The sequence below is a fragment of the Pleurodeles waltl genome, chromosome 3_1 (genome assembly GCF_031143425.1).
Source record: "Pleurodeles waltl isolate 20211129_DDA chromosome 3_1, aPleWal1.hap1.20221129, whole genome shotgun sequence".
NCBI classification, from domain to species: Eukaryota; Metazoa; Chordata; class Amphibia; order Caudata; family Salamandridae; genus Pleurodeles; species Pleurodeles waltl.
In genome coordinates, this window is record NC_090440.1 from 1,641,185,557 (window position 1) to 1,641,208,839 (window position 23,283).

At 44.2% G+C, this 23,283-nt stretch overlaps 1 protein-coding gene across 1 annotated transcript in view; it reads right to left on the minus strand.

Annotated features, from left to right (window-relative positions):
- SLC25A12 (solute carrier family 25 member 12) overlaps positions 1 to 23,283 on the minus strand; it is a 451,247-nt gene that overhangs the window by 184,501 nt on the left and 243,463 nt on the right. The window contains exons 10-11 of the mRNA XM_069225331.1: positions 14,336 to 14,420; positions 9,657 to 9,809 (exon numbers count right to left, since the gene is read on the minus strand). Of these exons, the coding sequence (XP_069081432.1) occupies positions 9,657 to 9,809; positions 14,336 to 14,420 (238 nt within the window). The remainder of the gene's footprint in view (positions 1 to 9,656; positions 9,810 to 14,335; positions 14,421 to 23,283) is intronic.

Consider the following 23,283-nt stretch of genomic DNA (forward strand, 5'->3'; position numbering starts at 1 on the left):
TATATTTATATACACAAACATACGAATATGAAAGCAATAAAATGTGTGTGGCAAGAAATCCTGACACAGTTTATGCTATTATTATGGAGAATACGACACGTTAAACAGTATAAGAAAATGAACCATTAATGACCATACCTCGAGTGTGGTGGTGGGATGTGTAAGAGGCTCACCTTAACGAAATAGATGCCTCAGCACTGCTTGTCCCACTGCTGTATCGACCTGGTTTGTCTCCTCTAGACAGTAATGTCTTGTAAATGTGTGTTGGCTGGACCATGTTGCTGCTCTACAGATGCTATGTAGTGGTACACCTGCAAAGAGTGCAGCTGAAGTGGCTACCGATCTTGTAGAGTGGGCTCTCACCCTGGTGTGGAGCGGCTTTCCTGCTTTTGAATGGCAGAATTGAATCGCCAGGCCAATCCATCTTGCTAAAGTCTGTTTGGACACCGCGTGTCCCTTCTTTGTTCCGCCGAATGCTACAAATAATTGATCCGACTGGCGGATGGCCTGAGTTTTCTGTAGATAAAACTTTAAACATCTTTTAATATCGAGAGAATGTAATGTTTTTTCCGCCACTGTTTGCGGATTTGGAAAAAAGGTTTTTAAGATGACTGGTTCATTTAAATGAAATGTTGAGGGAACTTTCGGAATGAATTTAGGATTTGTCCGCAGGATGACACCTGAGTTTGTAAACTGGAGGAACGGCTGTTTGATGGTGAACGCCTGAATGTCACTGACTCTTTTTGCCGAAGTAAGAGCTAACAGTAACGCTGTTTTCCATGCGAGGAATTTTAGGTCAGCTTTGTGGATCGGCTCAAAAGGAGCTTTCATGAGTTGCATCAACACAACATTCAATGACCATAGAGGCGGGGGTTTCCTAATTGGCGGGAAGACCCGAAAAAGGCCCTTCATAAATTGTTTGACAATTCTTGTGGAACACAAAGAGAGTCTATCTGGTGATCTGCGGTATCTGGAGATTGCTGCCAGATGTACCCGTATGGAAGAATATGCCAGTCCTGATTTTGCCAGGAGCAGGAGATATGGAAGTATCTGTTCCGGAGTAGAAGATAAAGGATGTATATTTTCCGCTGCACACCAAACACAAAACCGTTTCCATTTAAGTCTATAGGTTTTGTTGGTAGTGTCAGCTCTAGCTTTTGCTAAGATGTCTCTACACTCTGGGGAGATTTCGAGATTTAAGTATTCATTGTGTTCAGGAGCCAAGCCGACAAATGAAGAGACGACGGATGTGGGTGTGTGACTTGTCCCTGGTGCATCGTTAAAAGAGTCGGACTCTGTCTGAGTGGTAGATGTGGTCGTTCGGAGAGCATGAGGAGCTCCGTATACCATATTTGTCTGGGCCATCTGGGAGCTATGAGTAGAAGTCGACACCCCTCCGTCTTCATTTTTCTGATGACTCTCGGGATGAGCGGGATCGGAGGAAAAGCGTAGGCATAAACTCCTGACCATCTCATCGAAAACGCATTCCCCCACGAATCTTTTTGGGGAAGCCAACTTGCGTAGAACTGGCATTTCTTGTTCTCGAGAGTGGCAAATAGGTCTAAGTTTGGTTTGCCCCATAATAGAAACAGGCCATTGAGAGTTTTCTGGTCTAGCTCCCACTCGTGATAAGGAATTACTGTCCTGCTCAAGGTGTCTGCTAGAATATTGATCTGTCCTGGCACATGCTCCGCTTTTAGTGAAATATTGTGTTTGATGGCCCATGCCCAAATTTGTTGGGCTAGCTGCGAGAGTTGTAGGGACCTTGTGCCTCCTTGCTTGTTTAGATAAAACATGCTGGTCATGTTGTCCGTCCGGATTAAGACGCTTGAACATTGTATCTTTGGCAAGAAAGCTTTTAGAGCTAAGTGTATTGCTTTGAGTTCTAGATAATTGATGTGGAGCTGGCTCTCTTGCTGATTCCAGATTCCGCTGATTTGCAGGTCCTGGCAGTGTGCACCCCATCCTTCGAGAGAGGCATCCGTTGTTACTATGTAACTTGGTGTTTGAAGAAGAAAAGACAGCCCTTTTGAGAAATTGGTTGGAGTCGCCCACCACCTCATAGTGTTCTTCATTAGAGGCGTTATGCGAATCTTGTCTTCGAAGGAGCCGAGGACCTGTGTCCATTGTATGTCCAATTGCTCTTGCAGGGGTCGCATATGGAGCCTGCAATCTGGGACTAGCGGAATGCACGATGATATCATTCCGAGCAATGATTTGTAGATGCGGACTGAAACAAACTTTTTTCTGGATAGGTTGTCTGCCAACGAGGTTAACTTTTGTTTCCTCTCGTGTGATGGGTACGCTTTGCTGCGTACTGTGTCCAAAATTGCTCCCAAGAAACTCAATTCTTGTTTGGGGTATATCTGAGATTTCTGGTAGTTGACTACAAACCCCAGGCTGTGTAACAATTGAAGGCAATAGGAAATATGATTTGTTACTTGGAATTTTGAGGGTGCCTTTATAAGCCAGTCGTCCAGGTAAGGGAAGACCTGGATACCTGCCTGGCGAAGATGTGCTGCTACTGGAGCTAGCATTTTTGTGAAGATTCTGGGGGCTGATTTGAGACCGAATGGTAGAACCCGGAATTGGAGGTGCATACTTCCTACCCTGAACCTTAAAAATTTGCGATGGCTGCGGTATATGGGGATATGAAAATAAGCATCCTGGAGGTCTAGGGATGCCATCCAATCGCCCGTGTTTAAGAGACGCAGGACATCCTGCAACGTTACCATCCTGAACGATTGTTTCTTTAGAAACTTGTTTAGTGCTCTCAAGTCCAGGATGGGGCGCCAGTCTCCTGAGGGTTTCTTGAGAAGGAAAAACCGGGAATAGAATCCCTTGTTCCTTTGAGATAAAGGGACTGGTTCTATTGCTCCTTTTGTTAGCATTATCCTTACTTCCCTGAGAAGTTGGCTCAACCTCAGAGGCGGTGTACCCGATGGAGGGACACTCGGTGGTGTTTGGATGAATTCCAGAGTATGACCTCTGGTCACCACATCTAGTACCCATCTGTCCGATGTTATAGCCTTCCACTTGGGGAAATAAGAATTGATGCGACCTCCAACCTTCAATATTGATTGGGGAGGTGTTGAGATTATCCGCTGGTCATTGCTTTCTGCCTGTATCTCTTGCTCGGGCAGCTCCTCTTCCTCTAGCCGGATGTTTGTAAGCTGCGGCTGGTGGTAATCGATAATGCTGCTGTTGTTGATGGTGCTGATGTCCTGGTCCTGTGGAGGAAGATGTATATTGTGACCTGTATTGTTGGTATCCACCTCGAAAGGAGTAATTACCTCTACCCCTTGCTCCACGAAAAGGTAGTTTTTTATATTGCAGGGTACCTAGGGATTTTGCTGTATCGGTATCCGTCTTGATAGCCTGCAGCATATCATCGACATGTTTGCCAAACAAACTCTCTCCATCGAAGGGCATGTCGAGAACACGAGTCTGGACTTCTGGTCTGAATGAAGTAGCTTTAAGCCACCCTTGTCTGCGCAGGACTGCTGCTCCAGCTAATTGTCGAAAGCCAGTGAGGGAAATATCTATTGCACTGTCTATTATCTCTGCGGAAACCCTTTCTCCCTCTTGCAAGACCTTTTTTGCCTCCACCTTGAGATCTTCTGGCAGTGAATCTACAAAAGCGGACATGTCTGCCCACATCTGCCGATCGTACCTTCCCAGGATGGCGAGGGAATTGGCCGCCTTGACCGTTACTGCAGCAACCGAGGAGAATTTCTTACCGATATTGTCTAGTCTCCTTCCCTCTTTGTCTGGGGGAGACGCAATAGGTGTAGAGGGGTTTTTGGATCGTCGTTGAGCCGCCTGTGATATAACCGAGTCAGGTTTCGGCTGTGAGACTAAACAGGCCGGAGAATCATCTGGGGCCTTGTATTTTTTCTCTAGCCTTGGCATTTGGGAAGGCACTGTTGCCGGGTTTTTCATTGCCTTCAAACCCTCCTGCCATAAGAAATCCACAATCGGTATGGCTCTTACAGATCTCTTTGATGGCTCTTTAAAGTCATACAAAAAACACTCAGTTTCATGGGAAACAATTGCCAGGCCAAAGCGTTTCGCCGCTCTCTCTATGATATTATGGAAACCTCCTATGTCTTCTGGAGGAGAATCCACTGGAGCTGCTGGAGGTGGAGATGGTGTGGGAACGAGATAGTCGTCCCATTCACTAGCCGCTGAATCTGCTAGCTCGCCCTCTTCCCTTTCGTCGTCCGACGAGAGGTAAGCTTCCGGAGCTTGGCTAGTTACAGGTCTACTAGCCTGTGGCGTTTCTGAAACATTAGTAGTTTGAGCTTGCTGGTAACTCTGAGGTCTAGGTGGCGTGGACTGAGTTGACGGTGGGAACCTTTTATAGTAGTCCTTCAACATATGTTGTAAATCTGTCACTAATGTGCTAGGCATAGCTAGAGGCGATGGTTGGTTTGCCTGTGGATAAGATGTTGAAGCATAACTATGCTGGTAATGTTGATCCTCTTCTTCATCAAACTCTTGACATTTGACATTTAGTTGGGACGGGCTACTAGCTGTCCCAAACATTCCTTGATCGTCATCATCCTCATCGTCTAAAAGATGTTGCGGTGGGTATGGCAGCACCTTACTTGGTGATGTATGCATCGGCAAAATGTCAGATGGCTTGTCCCCTATATTAATAAGGGAAAGGGGTAAGAATCTGGTGGAGTCCTCATGATGGTATGAGGAATGAGCTGGTGAAATGTCCAAAGGTTTGTAAACTGTTAATGCTGTGGTGATCGTCGGATCCATCGTCGACGGTTCCATCGTCGACGGTTCCCTCGTCGACGGTTCCCTCGTCGACGGCTCCCTCGTCGACGGTACTGTCGTCAACTGTACTGTCGTCGACGGGTCTCTCGTCGACGGGTCTCTCGTCGACGCTTCCGTCCATGACTGCGTCTTTTCCTTAGTCGACGGTCCCTTCGTCGACGGGTATTTTAACGACGACGGTCGCTTCGCCGACGTAGTTTGCGTAGATGGGAGTGCCCTGGATGATTTGTGAACCCAGGAGGCCTCCGCTGTCGACGATGTGGTTGCCGACGAAGCTCTTTTGAAGATTTTTGCAGTAATAATCGTCGTCGATGACAAAGGCGACGACGTCATAATCATCGGTGAGGATGGTGTTGTGAACGTCGACGATACCGTGGTCGCTGTTACCGTCGACACTGTCGTCGACGGGGCGGTCGTCGACGGTTGTTTTTTCACCAAAAAGAGTTTTTCTGTCTCTTTTTGTGGTGACAGAGACAGGGATGGTTTCTTTGAGGTGCTTTTCCGGTGTAACGGCGTAGTAGGTTCTGAATGAACCTTTTTTGGTCCATGTTTAACTGCCTCTTCAGTTAAGACTTGTTTAGTCTTTTTGTGCATTTTTCTTGGTGGTTCATCCGCACCTCTATCTCTCTCACCTGTTCTTTTCTGAGGGCGAGAAGTTTGTGGTGACTCTTCGCTGTCTGATGAAGGATGCTCTAAGGCTTTCTGTTTTTGCAGCCATAAGAGAAGTCTACCCTCTCGGTCTTTGAGGGTTTTTTGACTAAAGGTGCGACAGATTTTGCAGTCTCTCACCTTATGGTCTGGATGAAGGCAGTAAATACACTTCTTGTGGGGGTCATCAATATGTAGTCTCTTCTTCCCACAGTTGTCACAGTCTCTGAACAGACCCTTCTTTGCCTTTTCAGACATAGTAAAGTTGTAACTAGTTTCCTGAGAGAAAAAACAATCTTCAGTCAGAAAATAGGAAAAAAACTGAGCAGAGCTCAGGGAGACTCCCTTCACACGACGTGCGGTAGAAAATCTGAGGGAATTCAGCCTCTGTTGGGAGTGTTTGGGAGGGGCTGAATCCTGATTGGTTGATACTCAAGTTTGGGTCTTTTTCACAAAACAAAGTGGATAGACTGTAAAATACCCTATGAGGCCTACTTGGGCCTACTGGTTTTATTTTTACTGACTTACTGCTTTTTATATATTTAAGTTTACCGTGAGGCTCCCACCTCGACGACGGGGATGATTCAAGCATGTGAATCTATGAAAGATCCAATACTGGAGAAAAATACCTCTTTAAATTGATGCGTTGGGAATACGGTGGCGGAGACAAAAAAAATGCAATTTACATTGTGGAATAAATGCCTTGAAATATGTGGGATCCCCTGCAAATATTTCAGGAGGTGCCAAACATGGAGTTATGAGCATTGAAAGACTTTTAAATCCTGCAAGAATTGAATCCCAATGAGGATCTGATCAAACGCCTGAAGAAATATTCTCAGATGCAACAGGAAAAGAATCCAAGCTAAACAAATCATTAAGGTTTAGTTAGCAGGAACACCCTCTCATGTCTTGCTAAAATTAAATTGACTTGTACCCTACTGATGGCTTGTTACATAACTTGAAAAGGATTTACATCTGAGTCCACAGTGCTAATCTTGGGCCTAGCAATATAGATAGCGGGTAACTGAGATCCACATCCCAAACCTCCACACTAGAATAAGTAAAGAGCACAAGGCAAGTATCCTGGAAATATACCCAAGGGCAGAGAGGAGACAAGAGAGATAGGGAGTTGGATAGTCTCGGATATACGGGAGGTCTCACAGGAAATGCCTCCACTCAGCAGGGGACGAGGTCTCACAGGAAATGCCTCCTCTCAACAGGGGAGATCTCGGCAAAAGGTGACCAAAGTAAGTGGAGCACCCAGCGATGGCAGAAGCAGTGACAGAACCGATATATACAGTAAGTTCTATGAAACCCAAAGATAATATATTCAGATATTCTCTCATTTGGATAGAAGTTTTACCTGCTTTTCCAGCATAGCAGGATTGAGGAGCACCGGTGCAACTAACGCCTACTTCAAAACACAGAAATTGATGCAGCCTGTTGTGGATCAAGGACAGTTTCAAGCAATAACCCACAAATGGGGATAAGGACAAAATCTGAATGCAAGGGGAATGGGAACTGAAAACAAAACAAATGTGTATGGCGCCAAAGGTCATGTGCCGACTATCCTAAGCAGGACTTTTACAACACGACGTAGCTGGGCAATGTGACTTCCTTCTGACACTACTTATTTGGACTAGGAAAGACTTCTTACCTTTGGGAGGTCCTATCCCTCCTGCCAGTGTGCCAAAGCCACCACAGGCCCAGTCTCCATTAGACTCTCTGTTAACTGCCAAGTCTGTGACTTCTCTTGTTGCATTTCTGTGTTGTTTGATCATAGTACAGACTTTTCAAGATTTTCCTGGCATAAGGCTTTGGAAGTACATGATGGAGGATTTATGCTCTATTGCTAATTAGTAATAATATAACTTCAGGGGACTTGGGGCCAATTTAAATGTTCTCAGGCAGGGATCCCTGTAATGAAAAGGAATCCACTTGTGTTGTAGCTGCACTTTCATTTCTGTAGAATGCTCAGCAGATCATGATAGCTCCCTGTACATTTCCTTTAGCTTTGAAGCACAAAACCTGAAAGCAGGAGTTTGCTGCTGTAAGGCAACAGGCAAATACTCCAGATTTGCAGCGCTTTTCTTCCTCCACATCAGGGACACTAAAATGCCCATCCTAAGGCTACCAAGTCTCTAATAGGAAAAATGGAAAAAAGAATTGGTGACTATTGCCAGCCCTAAACAGTGTAAATGGTGCAAATAAGTTCTTGCCATCAAATCCATGGTCATGTCCAGCATGTCTCTATGAAGAGACGATGTATTGATCCAAACTTGTTTAAACATACAGACTGCGCCATTAATATCTCCTGCTGCAATGTCCACCAGGCCTCTGTTGGTTTATAGTAGCTGTGAAGCAGTCTCTTTGGCTTCTAATGTACATAAAATACATTCATTAGCAGTCACAGATGAACAAAAGGCATCTTTCAACACTGTTCTAGTTTTGAAGATTACTAAAGTACAAACTTGTGGTAGAGTTTGTCTGCCCTGGGGAAAAAGAAGGTTGACTGATTTTATTCCCTTCCTGCTGACACTCGTTTGCTTCCTTGTCCGTGATACAGCAAGCAAGAGGAGCTGTGACATTACCCTTGCCCAGCGTTGCTCTAGCAACTGCTGTCTGAGCCAGGGGGTATCCCATACTATGAATATGTTATTCTCTGGAGTGTGAAATGCAAAAACTAAATCTTCGAAATCTTTTGGCTCTGAATGTATAATCAATGTAGGTCTGGAAGAATCTCAAAAGGGGGTCCTCTAAAACAATGCGTAAGCAGTGGGCTTATGGAATGGGACCAAATCCAGTATATGTATGAACTTGAACACTACAGCATCAAACATTATGGTTTCAATTGGTTGATTCTGATCATTTCTGGTTTTGGAGTCTGTGTATACCATTGTTATTTTAGGTTTAGCCTACTCTGGCATTGAAGAGAGTTCGATTGGTAGCTGGAAAGTGTCCAGATAGTATAACTAAAGTATTTGTGGACTTATTTTAAATTCCTTTGATAACAGAATCAGGAAATTAGTTAGATAATACAGATTTAAAAGTTGTATGTGTTGTTCCCCCCCACCCCCTCGATTCTCACTGACTAGGCTACGCCCCTGGCTCACTGGTCAGAAATATTGGCTGAGGAAGTGCAGGAAGTAGGATGGGAGTCAAAGGAATTTATATCACAAGGTGAAAAGCTAGCAATAGCATCCAAGAGAACTCAATGAGAAAAAAGCAAGACCTCAGGTCATACGGCCCATCACTGTGAGGGTTGGGACTCCAGCTTCGAATGTTGTTTAATAAATATTTTGAGAACTTACCGTTGGTACTGGATGAAAATAAGATCCAAGTTTATCAGTGCCAAACCATGGTGCTTTTGCACATTTTGTTTTATAAAGGGGATGACAGAAATCTTTATTGAGTCAACCTAGCAGCTAGGTTTCACAATTGTGCACTGGAGTCAACCACAAGACTTTCCCATGTCATACACTTTTTCTGAATCCCATAGACATTAATGTAATAGTTTTCCCCAAAGCTTTTTTTATTCCTAAATGTATTCCTTCAAAGAGGGCCCAAGCCGGTTTCATTAGGTTTTTCCTGGTGAAATGGGGACAGGTAAAAGGAAAATTAGGAGTGTGCTGTATTTCCACACAACCTGTAATCCTGGTTCTCCATCTGAGGAAAGAGGTGGTCTTCTGTTTGCTCAGTGGAGTGTGCACCCTCTGTGCATGCAAAGAGTGAGGCCGCTCTCCATCAAAACTAGATCTGCATTCTTGTAGCATGTAGGACAGTTTTGCTACAAAAGATGACACCACTGCACAACAAGCAGGTCTTCGTCAGAGATCACATGCAGAGCTTTTTTTTTTGCAGTGGGTTTAGATAGTAGGCATGGGCACACATTTTTTAGTACCGGGGACTTATTTTTTATCATCAGACCGTAATACAAAAAGTAAGACTGAGAAAGGCAGAAATTTGGGAAAAGAGGAGGGGGATAAAGTTAGGAAGAAAACAACAAGGGGAGAAAGTTGCAATGGAAAAGAATCTGTAGGATTGAGAAAAAGAGGGGACTTGCGATAAGGTGCCATGAAGTGGAATCAAGGTTAGGCATTCAGCATCACTACTACATTTTGCAAATGAGACCCTAATCAAACTTCATGTCTCAGTCACATATTTGAAGTAACTCCTATTTTCCAGGCCAAAAGAAATTCCAACTTCACGTCATTTACCTCTGTAAAAGCCAAAAAACCCTTCGTAGCGTAGAACCTTCTTGGCACAGTCAAAGCTGTTTTTATACATCAGCTCGCCCACAAAGGAAGAGCGCTGATTCTGCATACGTGTCTTCACAAGATCAATCGGGTACACAGCCGTTGCACCGACAGCTAGGAACAAGCAGCAACAACACAATGAGTGTCTGAACCAGTACACAAATATTAGGCATTATAATATAATGACAAGAATAACCTTTAGGGCTTTGTGGACATCGGTAATGTTTTATGTCCATGGTGGATAAGTTAAAGGCCCAGTATAGTTGCAATTCACAAATTCTGGCTAATAAAAATCAATGTTTTTTTTTTTTAAACATTTTAAACAGAACAGCTCATTATAATTTGTCATCATTTTGATTAAAACTCAACATGGTTGAATTTTTGCAACTTCAACATAAGAAGGAAAAATATGAAACATTGATAAAACATGTTTTGGAAAGGCTTCAACTAACAAGGAAAGCATCAACAACTGCAGAGCCACAACGTTTCCCCGCCTGGATTAAGCTGGTGACACAATGGTGTGTGCCAGACGAGAAAGCAAAGTTTACAGTCTCCAGGCTCACCACACATGCTGTAATAGGGTCTGGGAAGGGTGCAGCTGGCACACTTTTCTGTCTGAATGACAAGTCAGGTCTCGCCTTATATTAGATCAACTCTTTGTTTCCCAAAGTTTATGGTTTGTACAGGCAGCACTATGCTCAATATAAAAACTGATCGTTCAATCCACCGTCCAGGTGATAAGCTGTGAAATGTATTAAAAAAAACTTAGTTGCCCTAAACAATGAACATTATTTCATGCTCTAAACTGACGTTCACTTACTATTTCCACTTAAGAATTAAAACTCGTGTAAATTACATATTATTCCCTATAAATTTGAATTTGGAGTCAAACAGACTCAGTAAAACTCTGCACCCGGTCATTACAAGTGTAATTTCTTTTTCAGATAATTTTTGTACTGGATTCTGGTGTGTTGTTTGGGGTGGCTACAAAGGGCTACCGCTTGTCTTGTCTCACAAATGAACTTTTAAAAAGAAGGATGCATCCATCTCGAACTACATTCGGCTAATAACGTATGCCCGTTATCAATTACAGCTTATGGACACGTGGCAACCATGACTTTGTAATAAAGCCTATTTAAAAAATGGTCACTGGGCACGGTAGAGTCGAAAGTCATGAGATTCTGCCTCCCGTACTGTGAACAGAGACGAAATGCATTTGATGCCACTCCTGCAACCTCTAGGATTGCGGCGAAACAAAAAACACAGGACCTCTAAATGTATTTTAAACAGCATAGCCACTAGTAAGTAAACTATGTCCATAACAAAGCACTGGGAAAGCCTATAGTGCTGCCATTTCTACAGCGCAGGCAGAGAATTAACTATTTAACTAGTAGTGTTTATTTATACAAAGCACTCATTACCGCCTTTCTGTCACTTGAGAGTGCAGTAGTTGGGTCAGAAAACATACAAAGGCCAGAAGAGAAAGCTAAAGTCAATTCAACGGCTCCTTTCTGATATTTTTCAACTGCAACTTCAATATTAACCGAAATCAGTTTAATAGACACTAGAACGGTTCTGATTTCAGCCTTGTCCTGAAGCGTTTGTACCTTTGCTGTGCTCTCAGAGATTCTGCTGCCTGGAGACCTCAATAGCCAGAGGTCTGCCTTCAAGTCTCACCTATCTCAAGGCTCACTGGGTGATCAGAAGGGCAATCCCTGTGTGTACTCCCTGGCTTGACGCTTTGTGTGGTGCATGTCTTTGCACCTATCCTGGTCCTTAGTCTCGATAGCCTATGCATGGTGCAAAAAAACCTTCCATTTGATCTTTGCACCCATTGGGAGTAGAGAAGCACTCTCAGAGATGTTTTTATGTGGTCTCTCATTCGCTGGTTCAGATACATTCTGGCAGCCTATCGATTGGCACTTACGGAGGCTCAGTGAACATGATAACGTTATCCAAAAGTGTAATTACCAGGGCCCTTGCCAGCTCAACCTGGTAGTCTTCTGGTCATGACAGGAGGACCAGTTACCTGTGTTCACAGTGTTCCCAAGATATAGGGGTTGATTATGACTTCGGTGGACAGAAAAGCCCGTCCGCTGAAGTCCCAATGGGTAGGTTGCCATCAGTGTGGTCGGCTCCCTGTCGGCCCCATTACGAGTTTCCCACTGGGCGGCCACTGGTGCAGCGGGAAACGACCTACAGCATTGTCGCCAGCTCGTAAATGAGCCAGCAGCAATGCAGTAGTGCAGAGGGTGCTCTAGCACCTGTCGCAAAGTTCACTGTATGCAAGGCAGACAGTGAACTTTGCGACGGGCCTGGCTAGGGGGGCCCCTGCACTGCCCATGCCAAGTGCATGGGCAGTGCAGGGCCCACTCCGGGGACCCCTGCACCCCGTCTCCGACCGGGCGTTTCATGGCGGAAACCGCTGGCAGAGAGAGGAGACGTAATCCCCAGGGCAGCGCTGCCCTGACAGATTAGGACCGCCAGCACCACCAGTCCGTCCTGTGGCGGTAAGGTGCTGGTACTGGTGGTCTGACCGCCGCCACAAACCCGGCAGTCTTAAGACCAGCAGGGTCATATTGAGGGCCATAATGTCTTTGTTTCTGTCTCAATGATCTGAGATAGGCCATTTTATATCACACTCTCATCCACATCTATGAGGTGTCGTGGGTACCTTTAGGACCCGGGTTGGACACCTCTGTTTTAGCTTAGTTTTGCAGTTCATATTATATTCATATTTTATTCCTTTTAGTAAGGCATTCAGCTATGGTTGACACATTTTACACATTTTATCAGTTTTGTTTAGTTAGCCTTTGCATGACATGTAAGCAGTACCTTTTATCCAAGACTACGGAATGCAGTACACGATATGTTTGCTTGTGTTGTCCATTCAGGAGATAGCATCTACTACCTAGACACAGCATTGCATAGGACCTACATTTCCAAAGCATCTCTAAAAACCACTAGTCCAATTAATCATGGGGCTTGCTAGTAGCAACTCATGGGTAGTCACTTCTAATGCACGCAAGCCCAAAATCTCGCCCTTACTATTGTGCATGTTGCCATGACTGGCCTGGAGAGAAAATGAAAGAACAAAATCATCTTCTCAACGGTGCAGTATAAAAAAACAGAGAGAATATATATACAAAAAAATCCATGGTATAAGAAATGCAGGCTGTAGGGAATAATGAGAGTAGAGGGGATAATAGGCAGGAGTGCCAGGATCCAAAGCACAGATCCTTGAAGAAAAAATGTGTGCAAGAAAGAGGCTCTTTGATCCAGCAGCACAACCCCTTCATTAACTCCTCCGGGCAATTAACTGAAGACTGGCTTTAGGTAAGGGGATCTTCGACTGTGAGTGATACCTTTCCTACCTCCCTCCAGAAGATCAGTTATCTCAGAAACAAATATATATATTCTCCCAACCCCCCCCCCCCCCCCCCCCGGACCACTACTCTATAATGCATCCTTTTTATCTTTCTAAACATCCCATAACTTCAAACTCTGACTCAGTGCTTAATTTGTAAATAACAACGTGCCAGTGCCCAAAGCCCTCCTCTGAAACACGCGGCTGCTATATTTAAATGTGCGAGCACGAAATACTGAGGCGACGTAATCCTGAAGCCATCTCGGGCCTCTTCAATCCATTTACAACCGCTCCCTGCCCCTTCCGCTCACTCTAGCAGTTTTCTACTTTCTCCCATTGTGACACTTTTTCGTTTTTGTCTTCCTCCGTCTTTCCCATGTGTGTCTTTTGCTCGCAGCAAATGCTTGAGGCAGAAGACTAAGCGCCGACCCTCAAAAACAAGTGCCGGTGCTCAGCACCGGAAACAACAAGCACAAATTAAGCACTGCTCTGACTCACCCCAACTCTGTTTTACTACTATGAACTCCATAACAATCCAATGAATCCCTTCACTTCTCTATCCAGCTTTCATCCTATTCATCCAACTAACAGGCTCTCATGTACACCACTCCCAGTAACAACTTATATTTCCAACCACTGGCAGAAAAGTGCTTCAACATTTCATCCGGGGTAGTAAGAGCTATCTATATAAATACAATTAAAACTGGTGTTGTGTGAAAATGTGCATCTTTAAGGGATTCTTATGCACACACATCCTTCCTTCTATATCTTTTTTTTTTTTTAATGTCTGTACTCACAGACCCCCTCATCACATTACTTTGAAACAAAAACCGAGAGGACAATATTTCACTGCTGTTGTTAATGCAGCTCACATCTATTGTACTAAACCGAAACAGTGCAGTCTAGTCTAGGTATCCCACTGAACAACTGACCAAAGCCAGCAAGTTAGAAATGAAGACACGCTTCTGTTTCAACTTCTGTGTTTTTTAGGCGCTATCTCTTTGATCTCCGCTTCCTCATTCTTCGCTCCTTCAGATTTCTGGTGTGTATCGGTGGCATCTCGTATAATTACCGTGAGCCCTGCAAGGCCTCTGTGATTACGGGAGCTGTGCCCTGAAGACAGTCTGGAGCCAGGGGTGCCGCAGCAGCGCTCCGGCGCTCTTCCCATCCCGCCCCCGAACAATGGGCGGCATCTCGGCCCGTCTGCACCCGTCTGAGGAGATAATGTTACAGGGAGCCGGCCTTGAAAAGCGCGCGCAGGCATGTCACTCACCTCCAGCAATTGAGCCCAGAGAGAACCTGTAAGCGGACTCTGCGACCTGCAGCCAGACGGGCCGACCCAAATCCCCGTAAGATTGCTGTGGAGGAAGCAGGAAAGGAAAATTGTAAGGGCAATGAGGAGATCAGCAGGCTGCCTTCTGTGCAGTAATACCCAGGCAAACACATTTGGTACGTTCCATTATAGATCAGACGGTTTACTTACTATACAGTAAAATGAACACGAGATAGGAAGGGCAGGAAGTGGAAGGAAAAAAATAAAGCAGGTGCAAGGCTTAAATAAAACATGTAAAGGCTCATTATAAATTATTTAATCGAAAACGCACCTCCAAAAACATTATAGTTTGATTTCTTGTTACAGTGAGACAAATGTTCCAAGTAGAAGTTACATAAAAAAACAACCACCGATTTCCAGTGCAAAACAGGTCTATACATTAAAAATTAGGTGACGTCTTCAAGTTCTTCCAATTGGATGGAAGCGATGGCTAATGCAGTTCATTCAATATGTGCGCACAGCTCTATCCTCGTGTACAAATAAAGGCCTTGCACAAATTTAGATTCAAATGCACGCCCTCGGGAGAGCAGACGACTGACTCCGTGATAGCATGAGTTTAGATGCATGTTATATTCTGTTTGGTAGATTAGTGTAGCACAGCTATTGCCACCGTGGGCCTCACGAGGCATGTTCTGTAATTCCCGCCTCATCGAGAATGGCATAATCCACGGGAGCACCACAGGTACAGAGAATTGACCGGCTCAAAGCAGAACAAACTGCCTTGGTGACAACACAATGGGCGAAAATAGGGAAAAGTACTCAGCGAGTTCCCACCTGGTGTTCCCCAAGCACATGTAATCTAGAGTAGCAACGCTTAACCTGGTGACTTTTGTGGACTGCCACTGAATCATTACCGGAATTCGGGGCCCCCAATGAGTGATTACTGGAAGCCAGGGACCCACAGCCTTTTTATATGATTTAAACCTCAAAACAATAAACAAAAATGCAGAAACAAGTATACACTAAACAAATGCCAAAATATTGAATATTTTGTTTAATTCACCATCCCCCAGAGTAGGCCTCATGGGCTCCCCAGGGGTCCTCAGACCGCACTGTGAGAACCACTCTGATCTAGAGTACTTCCACCCCATGCCTGTTAGTAGCAGTGCCTGCGCTATAGTAGTACTAGTATATTTGAGGTCCACTTGTCTCCTGCATGGTAAATGATAGCCGTGGCCCGTCCATGTGGCAAGGGGCCACGCCTCCTCGCCTTTTTTTTTTTTTTTTTAAGAGAAGAAGAGTGTCTGTCAGGTTGAGAAAAGGTCTGCCTGATAGACACGCTTCTGGTTTAGCTCAGGCAGCCCGGAGCTGGACTTGCGCTAAATGTGCATGCTCCTGGCTGCCTCAGCTGAACCTTGCCAGGCTGAGGATTTCACAGCTCTGTGGACTTGAACTCCTCAGCCTGGCAAAAGTGTCTCAAGGCTCTTCCCCTCATCATGAGGGGAACATCGCTGATTGTGTCGGACCTGGGCATTTCAGTTTTAAACCCTGAAGTACCCAGGGTCGGGTGTCAATCAGTGACACAACATCACAGAGTAGGGTGGGGTCAGCAGTCTCACTGACCCCATCCCATTCTTTGATGAGTGAGGGAAGGCAGCAGTCCCAACTCTCCTGGGACCTCCGAAGCTTTCCCCTCTGGGAGCTACAGGACAGGTAAGTATAATGTTTCTGAATGTTTGGTGTGTGCGTGTATGTATAAGTGTTTGAATTTGTTGTGAGTATTGTGAATGGGTGCATGTGTGTGTGAATGCATGGGTGTGAGTGTGTGTGTATATGTGTGCGTGTGTGGCCCACCCACCCCACTCCCTGTCAAAATTGCCAGCCGCCACTGGTAAATGGGCATGTACCCCTGTTTGAGTGACACAACAATATATGAAACTGGTATCCTGACTTTTTTTTGTTTACTCAGCTAACATGCTAACCTCACATGTCCGCTGATGCTTAAAGCAAAGTTTAGAATGTATACATAGGCCCTGGGGTTCTGGAGATTTAGGACATATTGGCTAGTGGTGGACCGGCACTACAGAGCAGCAAACAGGAACAAAGGAGGAAGAAGCACCAGGGTTGCATAGCTGTGTTTCATGCAGGAAGATTCCATGCAGGTGATCAGCACTCTGGCAAGATGGCCTCGTCTGAAACAAAGCAGCAGCCCACTCAGGCCACGATGGCATACATGCCAACATTTTACAAGAGGGAAGTGAGAGTTAAAAAAAAATAATAATCTGGAGAATGCATTTCCTTAGTTGGCTTCTATTGAAGGAGAGGCAATTTGAGGTGGGAGACGGCCAAAATGAAGCCATTTTTGGCTTAAAAAAATAGGAAGCCTACCACCTGAATTGGTCTATTGGCATGTGTGCGATGGGAAGAATAGGCAAGTGGACCCTCTCTCCCACCCCATAGGCGCATGACTAGTAAAGTGGCATGCCCCACAGGGGAGAGCGAATGGCCCAGGCCGGAAAGATGTCAACTTGCTGTTGCAGGGGGATGGGTGCTGGATAGTGGGTGGTGGAGAATCCCCTCATCTTGCGGTTGACAATCTATTTAACTTAACTCATACAGCTAAGTCTGCACTGCCAGAGGAACTCTGTGGTGGTCCACATGAAAAGGAGCCAGAGGCCCGAAAGAAGACCATAGAGCTGAGTTAACCAAGGCGCCCGTTCCTGGTGAGAAGAGAGGCATCAGGCTGCAGATGACCCAATACGGTGGCAGCAAACAGAAAAGAGACAGGCACCTGTGGAACAGGGCAGCTCCCAGGGCACTTAAGTAAAAATGATGGGCCTCACGGATAGCAAGGGGGTGAAGAGACTAAAGTAAACACCAGAGGCACTGAGAACTGCATGAGAGGCACCACCCGCTTTAAGATAACACAGCAGGTACTGAATCAAATGTGCAATAATTGCTCAACGCAACTCTGGGCAAAGATGACAGCGACCTGACTAAACTAGACATATCTCATAGGGTGGGACCTCATCAGCCAGGGGCGCCAGCCTAGCAGAGATCCTCACCTGTGTTAACAATTTTAAGGAGAAAGAGAACGTTTACCCAGACCAGGAAAAAGGACGCCATTGCATTAAAGGGCACCAAAATCTGGCTATTCTAGGACCTGTAGCAGGTCACCTTGGAGAAATGAATATATTTTCACCCTGTGGCTTGCTTCTTAAAAAATAAGCAAATCCTGTACAGATGGGACCACTCCTTTAGTCTTGTTTTCCACTGGGAGGGATGCATTCTTCAGCCTGGGTCACGCACTTAGGCCAAAAACATCTTACAGCTGGATGGCTCTGAACAGCAGACTTACCCAGGCATAGGCCCGGTCTTAGGATGACGGACCACAGTGCAGTGCACCCAAAGAAGAAACAAGCCTAACACTGCAGACATGGTGCAGGAAGGCAAGGCCCTGCTGCTGAGCCTGAAAGATGACACCTCATAACATACCCAAAAGCTCACACACAGACCTTACCTAATTTGCTGAGATTCCAGGACGTCATTGACAGCACTGGAAATGTGGTTCTTGTCTGGACTATAGGGGCTGGGTGGGGAGAAGGACGTAAAAGGTGAAGGGATATTAAAAGCGGGAGAAGGAAGCAGCACTGAACCAGGGCCAGAACCAGCAGGCCCAAAGAGAATGCTAAGTGCAGTCCCTGTTGGGGGAAGAGACAAGGACATGTTTAATTTAGGTTTACTTAACACTTTCTGGTGATGGATTGTTTTGGTCCTGGATGGATTTTTTTGGTTATGGGTCACAGATCCATTCATCACAGAAGCTTGACCACACCAACAAATTAGGGGAGGAAGATCCGATGGGGTAAGGAAACACTACACTATTACAACAAGATATCATGTTGACCATGCTTCTAGAAATTGTAATTCTTAATGTACGAGGCCTCAATGACCCAGCAAAGCATCTTGCAGTCCAATCTCTACTGCATGAGCCAAAGAGGTATATAGCGCTAATCCAAGGAACCCTCCTACTGGACAAGAACAGTTTTTGCCTTCAATTGAAGTGGTTTCTGAGTCAATATTTGTCATGAAATTATGCCACGAGGGGAGGGATCTGTATCCTATTGTCTATCTCAGTATGGAGAAGGGTCACAAAGATGGTGTGGGAGATGAGGGGAGGGAGGCTGAATCTCAGATTCCAGTTTGGCCCCTTAGTTTCACTTTGGCAAACATTTATGGACCAAACAAGGGCCAGGTGACATTTCTGACAAGCACTATCCAAGAGATCTCAAGCACACTAGATAAGGAGACATTCATTAGGGATGGGGGGGTCTAAATTTGGTAATGGACGAAACACTTGACTGGTCTGCCTCAAGGCCAGGCCCTATGGGAAGGTTCTCACAGGCAGGGAGGGAATGACTGGATTCACTAGGCATGTTTGGTGGTCGCAACATCCTAATCTGAGAGATTATACCTTCTACTCTATGGCGCACAGTACACATACCCACTTAGATCACTCTCAGGTTTCTGCCTCCATAGCACCCAAGATCACAAGACCATATTTTAGCCTGTAAACTGAGGGCCAGAATCAGTAGAGATATAGTAGTGGCAATACAAGACTCCAAAGAGGAAACACAGAGGCGTGATGAAAATATATCATAACTATTCTGCAATTCCTATGCTCAACTACATCAAGTGGAGCACAAACAGAGTCATACTGAGTTGACCTATTTCCAACACTTCCTCTGGAACGCACTGAATCCTCCTGACCAGCCTATAAAAATTGAACAAATCATGGCTAGCATATCCTGCCTGAAAATCAACAAGTTGGCAGGGCCTGACTGTTTCACTCCACTTTTATTACAAACTCATCTGTCAGGAACTGACCCCTATCCTCACCAGACTCTACAACAGCTTTGCTGGGAGTGGCACACTCATTAATTCTTGGTTATACTAAAGCCACGTAAGGACCCCTCTCTTTGCCCCTCCTACAAGCCGATCTCATTAGTAATTGTGAATGCCAAAATCGTTACTGGGATTCTGGCAGACTGCCTTAACCCCTCCTACAAGCCGATCTCATTAGTAATTGTGAATGCCAAAATCTTTACTGGGATTCTGGCAGACTGCCTTAACCCTCTCATGCCAGGCTTGGAGGGCCCAGAACATCTGGTGTTATAATGGGAAGGAACAGTAGTGACAATACCAAAGACTCTCCATATTATAGATAAGATTAATAGAACTTGTAACAGCACTCCTTTCCTCATTTTGGACACCAAAAAGGTGTTCGATTATGTCCATTGGCTCTACCCTAATGAGCTTCTGATTGAATTTGGATTCAGGTCCAAATTCAAGACATGGATCAACTGCGGTTACCAATCTCCTATGGCGATAGGGAGGGTGAACAACAGGTGCTCCTTTTGTCTCCTTATGTCTACCTAGACAGAGCTGACCATTTTCTCTGTTGCTCTTTGCCTTTTAAATAGAGCCTTTGTCAGAAAAGGTGAGGAACAGAGAGAGAGAATCACTGGGAATAAAATCAGGCTCAATATGTGTATAGATGATCTCCTGGCAATCCCATCAGACCCAGTGAGATCCCTGCTGGAATTCATAGAAGAAATGCAGGCCTTTGGAGACGCCTCATGCTTTAGCCTGAATCTCCAGAAATAATTCATCCTCAGCACACACGTACCAGACAAAAAAGAAGAGTATATCAGTGGACTATGTCTCTTCCAATGGACAACAGACAAAGTCAAGTATTAGGGGCTCTGAAAAGGAACTACATTTGCAACAACATCCAAACTAAATTGGACAAACGTTTTATCCTCAATTAGAAAGGACCTGCAATCATGGCATAACATAGAATTGGCATGGCTTGACTGCATAGTAGCACTTAAAATGACAATCTTGCTTAAGGTTCTTTTTGTGTTCCAACTGCTCCCACTCCAGCCTCGGCAGTAAAAACTCCAGAGACTGCAGCAAGCAGTTGATCAGCTCATATGGACTGAGGAAGGTCCTCAGATGGCCAAACAAAGGGTGAGTAAACACCCAGATGAAGGATAGTTGGGCTTCCCAGACCTTACTAAATATTACGAGGCAGCACAGCTCGGCTATCTGACAGAATGGCAAAGGAGGGAGTCAGACAAACACTTGTGATTTATCAATCAATTTATTGCCAGCATTTACAACTGGAAAGTGCTCTGGCTCCTGTGGATACACTGCCCTTTGGGTGTCTTCACCTCACCAGTAATGAGATGAGGACTATGCTTTTTGTCTGGGATACGGTCGCGGTACGAGGGGGGGGTGAGGGGGGCTGACCATTACACCTCCAACCTGGTGTTCCTGACAGTCACCAAAAACAATGAATACACAATATGGATGGAAAGGGGTGTAAACATATAGGGGCCCTATTTGATGAGAATAGTAAAAGAAGCTTTGAACAAATTAAAAAGGATTTCAGCATGCAGGAAGGGGGACTAAGTCCTACAAGGGTATTTCAAGGGCCAACAGTTTACAACTGGGAAACACTTGATCCCCTTAGAAGAATGGCTACAGACAAAGCAAGGAGATAAGTGGATTCTCTGAGGTATACTAAATGCTTCTCCACACACACTAGAGATAGACAAATCAACTGAACAGAAAAGATGGGGTAAAGAAATAGGGTGGGTCTTGACTCAAGCAGAGAGAAAAGACATTCAATATAGAGTAAGATTATTAACACAATGCAAACACACAACACAGAGTTTCTCATGAAAATCACAACATACCAGTACAGCACCCCAGCAAGGATGCATTCTTGGGACAACAGACATCATATCCGAGTCACAAATCCCTAGATTTCCAGTTTATGTGATCTTAGACCTACCCAACAAACAAACATACCCTCTATGCTCCCCTTGCAGTGAATTGATGGTTTTGGCCCTTTATTGAAAGATACATTTAATCATAAAACTGTGGGGCAAGGACACCATCCTTGATCACTGTTCCTGGTTTACACTTTATTGGAGGTTTTAGGTATGGTAAAAATAACTACGTCTACAAAAAGTGTCTAGACCATTACAAGATGATCTGATGCTTAAATTGCTCAGTGCAGCACTTCACATCAGTAGATTTAGGCTGGAATCAAGGTGAACAATTTAGCAATATACCATTAGAGCATAACGTATTGAGAGTCAGTAAATTATTAATATTGAAAGTAGCCCAAAAACATTTTAAAATGGGAATATTCAGTGAATATTCACTTACAATTATTACAAACTGTAAAGACTGAGTCCTCTTGCACTTTTACTAATCGGGAGTTTAATGTTTTGGGGCTGATTCACCAAGGCATGTAAAACTACGTAAAAGAGTACTCCTGTAGCAGTACTTTGGTACACATAAATAGTTTTGTGAATGAGCTTCATGGCATAGGAACCATTATTTAACTTCCTTTTGCACAGTTGGTAAACCTGAAGGATCATCATAAGGACAGGCTTGTCCTATGTACACACATAATTAATACTGCAATAATATTATCACACAGTTAATCAGTACTTAAGGTTGGGGCCTTACTGCACATAATTGGCAGCATTATTCTACTCAAGATAGCACTCAATTCAATAGAGCTGACAGGTCTGTACATAACTAAACAGCTGACATTTTATTTCAATCAGTCGACTTTGCAAATTATGATTAAAGATATATTATCATTGCAGAAATTATTGTCGAGGCACACACAATGAGTCCATTGTAATAATGATCAATCAGATTAATGACCTCTAAAAGGATCAAAATACTTATGACTAATTGGGTCACTAAGTTAAAGATTTTAAACCTTATTTTCATACCCACATTGTCTGGCGATATGATAAACTGTATTGTGTATGTTTTGCCACACATTTTGTGTACCCACATGCTGAAGTTTTTAGGTTAGTTATGTTTGTAGAGTGGTGGTATATTTGCCTTGGAACATGGTGCATACCCGCTCCCTGCAGATTTAAATATTTATTGAGAACTAATTGACACCTATGGTATCCCACAATTTCCTGACAGTGTGGGCAATCTGTAACAATCATTTTTCACACGCCGACATCTTGGCCTTCAGGAGTTTACCTTTGACCACCAAGGTAGATGAAAGAATAATAAGTAAAGTTCTATAGTCAATTGTATCAACTAACACTTCCAAGGTGAGTAGCAGAAGAAGGCAGGTGTTGCCACTGCACAGAACATTGAGTAAATTAATCTGAAATAAAGCGGGTTGCTAGTTCTAAGATGCCTTCTGGTTTAAACCAGAATGAAAGGAGTTCCATAGGTAGTTGTTAGAAATGTGGGTTAGAGGTTGCCTTGAAACAGTTTTCTCTATAATAAAAAGCTTGTACACTGTTCTCTTTTTCTGAAGGTGCAACCTGTCCAGACATTATACTTTTTCTTTGTAGTGGTAGTCTATCATTATGATACTTAGGAGTATGATGAGTTGTTCACAGATGTTTTCTGTAGCATATGTATGGTTATCAGCAGTTGAGAAGGGATAGATTGCAGCAATGATATGCAACAAAAAGGCATCTAACTTCTGTAAAGATTACCATTTTAAGTGCCTCTTTTCTGGATGTGAGAGGTAGGTATTTCTTGCGAGTTTCATTTTCTCAGAGAAGATGTTAGCAATGTTGTTTACAATGGTTGATTTTTTATTGTTGCAGTTGGCGCAATGTTTGCTATTTTGTAAGAGTGCACTAAGATGGTTTTCAGCCTTGTTAACATTTTTAAGTAGTTCATGAATAAAGTTCAATCTTTGCGAACCTGTATTTTTAGAGATTGGAGTGTATTTTCAGATTGTACTTTTCTCAATGATTCTTAGTTATTCTATGCAGGCATTGGGTCTTTTAGTTCACCAAGAAGGAAAGCGTTTGCCTGAAACTGATTTTATTGTGAAGGAGGCAAGGTTGTTTCTTATGTTCACTGAACAGGAATTATAA